The 3777-nt window shown below is 67.5% G+C and overlaps 1 protein-coding gene across 1 annotated transcript in view; it reads left to right on the forward strand.

Moving 5' to 3' along the window:
- Positions 1–1696: 1696 nt before the first annotated feature.
- The window catches only part of PFL1_02113 (uncharacterized protein), a gene marked incomplete at both ends in the record, with an annotated part of 3008 nt that continues 927 nt past the window's right edge, over positions 1697–3777 (forward strand). Inside the window, 2 exons of the mRNA XM_007879624.1 lie at positions 1697–2017; positions 2167–3761. Of these exons, the coding sequence (XP_007877815.1) occupies positions 1697–2017; positions 2167–3761 (1916 nt within the window). The remainder of the gene's footprint in view (positions 2018–2166; positions 3762–3777) is intronic.

A 3777-nucleotide genomic window follows, 5' to 3' on the forward strand; every position in this document is an offset into this window, starting at 1 on the left:
CGCCTGCCCGCCTGCCCGCCTGCCCGCCTCGCCCGCCTCGCCCGCCTGCCCGCCTGCCCGCCTGCCCGCCTGCCCGCCTGCCCGCCTGCCAGCGGTCCCTAGCCTGGTGTTGCAGCTTCGGCTGGGCCGCTGGTTGGACGCCGGCGACGCCATTCGCATGCTAGCGTGCCCGGCACAATGGGTCGCTGCGGCCGGCGCTCGCACCGCGGTGATCACCGAACGAGGTGGCTGCTCCAAATTTAGCGCTGGTCAGGGTGGTGCCGTAGGTGGCGGCGGCGACGTGCGTGTGCTTCGGTGCGAGATGGAACCGTGCAAGGGCGGGCCAAGCCAAACATCAGCGCCCGCCTGTGCGTGCCTGTCAACAGAAGAAAGGATCCGGTGGAAGCAGGCGCTGTCGGCGGCGGCGGGCGACGGCGATGAGGCGACGACGACGGCGCACCAAAGGCAAAAGGGATGCAACGCGGCGCAGCGGGACCTCGTGCGTCGGGGTGTCCGGCGGGCGGATCAGATCGTCGGGGCGAGCCACCAGCAGAAGCCAAGATGGAAAGCAAGCGGCACGGTGGTGGTGGACGGAGGCGTGGGCCGACGAAGGGTCGAATTAGCGTGACGCCAAAGTTTGCCGCTGCCACAGGCCAGGCCAGGCCACCGCCCTTCGCTTGCCGACTGCGAAGGCAGGCAGGGATGCTGGGGCCAGAGGGCGGAGGGCGAACAAGGGCGCTGCTGCCTGCCATGCTATATGCTTGGACCTGCCAAGCCCCCAGGGCCAAGCATGGCCAGGCCTCGATGCGGGCGGGCCGCCGTCTCCAATGTACGACGAGCAGCAGGCAGGAAGGCCTCTCTTTGGTGCCTACGTGCGTGCATGCTGCTGGCGGCGCTGATGGCAGGCCGCCATCCTCATGCAGCCAGCAGGCTACACGGTCGGATGCTCTGTCTGGGATGGAAGGCTGGGTTGATGGACGTGGGCCCGGTCGAGCTCTGCCCTGGCCTAGGCTGTCGGCTCGTGTGTGTCTGGCTGGACGGCTGAGCCTGGCGGGCAAAGAGCCTGGGCTGGGCGTGGCTGACGGCGAGCCAAGCAAGCGTCGAAGCGGGCGAGCGAGGGCCTCCTGCTCGGCTGACGTTCGCCCCCTGTTTTTGCCGTCGGCCTGGGCCGGCGCAGGCAGGCCCGCCCGCGCCCCCCTCTCGACCCCTCTTCATCCCCGCCTGCTTTCGTGCTCCCCGCGGCCCCTCCTTGCCCTCCTTCTCTCCTCGTCGTCAACTCTGCGTCCCTCTCCATCACCCCGGACGCTCCTTGGCCGCCACCATCACCACCGCCGCCGCCGTCGACGACATCTTTTCTCTTTCCGTTCCTTGTTTCTCTGTCGCCGCCACACGCCTTTGCCCGAGGTCGGCACTTCTCTCGCGGACCAGCCACCAACACCGTCGCGGCATCGACCGGAACACCATCACCCTCCCATCTCTCTATCTCCTTCCTAGACCGCTATCTCGTCAGCTCAGCATACCCGGCGCACCTGGCTCTCTATTCAAAGTCTCTCCCTCTCCCTCTCTTCGCCACTGGACAGTCCACGGATCCCGCACCGCCAACGGACCTCGACCGATTCGAGGCTTCCTCGCCCGAATCCAAGGCACCCCTCTTTCCCCCCCCTGGATCATCAGATCGGACCGCTAGACGCTCCTCGCCCCAACCCCTTGGCCCGCCATGCCGCGTCCCACTTCGGGCAACAGCGACTACTACAGTCCCGATGCCGACTTTGCATCGCCCACCTTTTCGCCACCCGCAGAGTACACCGAGTTCAACTCGCTTCGGCCAGGAACGCCCGGCACCATCGGCAAGAACTCGGTCGCCGACAGCCTCGGAACGGAAAAGTACGACTACCCGCCGCGGAGTGACGCACCGACCCCTTCGCCCTCGACCCAGGGCCTGCTGTACGCCGACGGCGGCGGAGGCGCGGGCAACCGCAACAGCGCACGCAGCAGCACCTACTACTTTGACAAGGAGGCCGCGGCCACCAAGCCACAGGTGAGTGTCGGCCGGCAGGGCCCGAAAGCGCTGCGCACCCGCGCGCGCGTGTGTCGGCGGTCGACCCCGGTGTCCCCCTCGCTAAGAGAGGCAGAGTTGCTGACCTTTGGATGGCTCCCTCTCCGCCTCTCGACCAACCGTCTGCGCAGCCGTCGTACCAGAATGCCGGCAGGAGAGGGCCCGGCTACAGCGCCGCCGTCCCCGCGAGCGCGGCAGCCGCTGCCGCTGCGGGCAAGGGCGGGCGAGGGGTCCACGGCGGTCCCGGTGGCGGCGTGATGGGCTTCGTGCGGAGGAGACCGGTCCTCACCGCGTTGCTGGCGCTGCTGGTGCTGGCCGTCATCGGAGTGGCCGCGGGCGTCGGCATCAGCAAGGGGATGAGCTCGGATCGCAACGACAAGAACCTCAACTCCAACGCCAACCCGTCGAGCGGCGACGGAGGCAGCAAGGGCTCGGGATCCGGCTCGGGATCCGGCTCCGGGTCGGGCGGCAGCAAGGCGCCGGCGCCCATCGTGCCCTTCAAGAAGTGGAACTGGACCGACCCCAACACCAAGGTCCACGGCGTGAGCCTGGGGTCGTGGCTGCTGCTGGAGCGGTGGCAGCTCGAGGACTGGATGGTGTCGGTGGGCGGCAGCGAGGCGTGGGACGAGTACCGCTTCCTGCAGAGCATCGGCAAGGACAAGGCGGCCACGGTGCTCAAGGAGCACCAGGAGACGTGGGTCACCGAGGCCGACATGGACACGCTGCAAAAGGCCGGCATCAACACGATCCGCATCCCCATCGGCTTCTGGGCCTTTATCCCCACCGAGGGCGACGAGCCCTACCTGACGACGGGCTACGTCGAGCAGCTCGACAAGATGATGGAGTGGTGCTACAAGCGCAGCATGTACGTCATGCTCGACCTGCACGGCATGCCGGGCAGCCAGAACGGCGACCAGTCGAGCGGCCACAACATGACGCTCAGCCCGCTCTACTGGTTCGAGAGCGACCAGCAGGCGCGTTCCGACGCCTTCCTCCAGGCCGTCATCGACTGGGCCACCAAGAGCCCGTACAGCTCCATCGTCAACGGCATCGGCGTCGTCAACGAGCCGCGCGTCGTCGGCGACAACTGGCAGCTCAACCAGACGCGCTTCGACATCACCCTCGGCTACTACCAGCGCAGCTACGCCGCCTGCCGCAAGGCCAACATCCCCATGACGTTCCACCACGGCTTCTACCCGGGCCAGCCCATCGACAAGTTCAACGCCTGGAAGGACTTTGCCACGGGCAAGGACCCCAACTACCTCATCCTCGAGGACCATCCGTATCCGGGCTGGTTCCAGGACCCGTACCCGGGCGCCGACGCCATCCAGAAGTCGGTGTGCGCCCAGGGCGAGGCGGCCGTCGGCTACCCGGTGCCCGTCCTGATTGGCGAGTTTTCCGCCGTGTCGGACCTCAACAGCACCGAGTTTGACCGCACCTATATGCAGATGCAGATGTCGACCTACGGCTGGTCGGCCGGCTCCATCTTCTGGAACTTCAAGGTGCAGATGTCCAAGCTCCAGGTGCTGGCCGAGCGCGACCAGATCATGCGCCTCTACTCGTTCTTTGACCTGCTCGGCTCCGGCACCATCCCGTCGGTGCCCCAGGGCCAGAGCGTCAAGCAGTGGATCCAGGGCATGGGCACCACCTGCGGCGACTTCCAGACCCTCTCGTACACCAACCCGTCGACGTCGGGCGCCAGCTTCGGCTCGAGGCGCAGGAGGCGGTCCGCGCCGTCCCTC

Source organism: Pseudozyma flocculosa (assembly GCF_000417875.1).
Source record: "Pseudozyma flocculosa PF-1 unplaced genomic scaffold scaffold00005, whole genome shotgun sequence".
Lineage (NCBI taxonomy): Eukaryota > Fungi > Basidiomycota > Ustilaginomycetes > Ustilaginales > Ustilaginaceae > Pseudozyma > Pseudozyma flocculosa.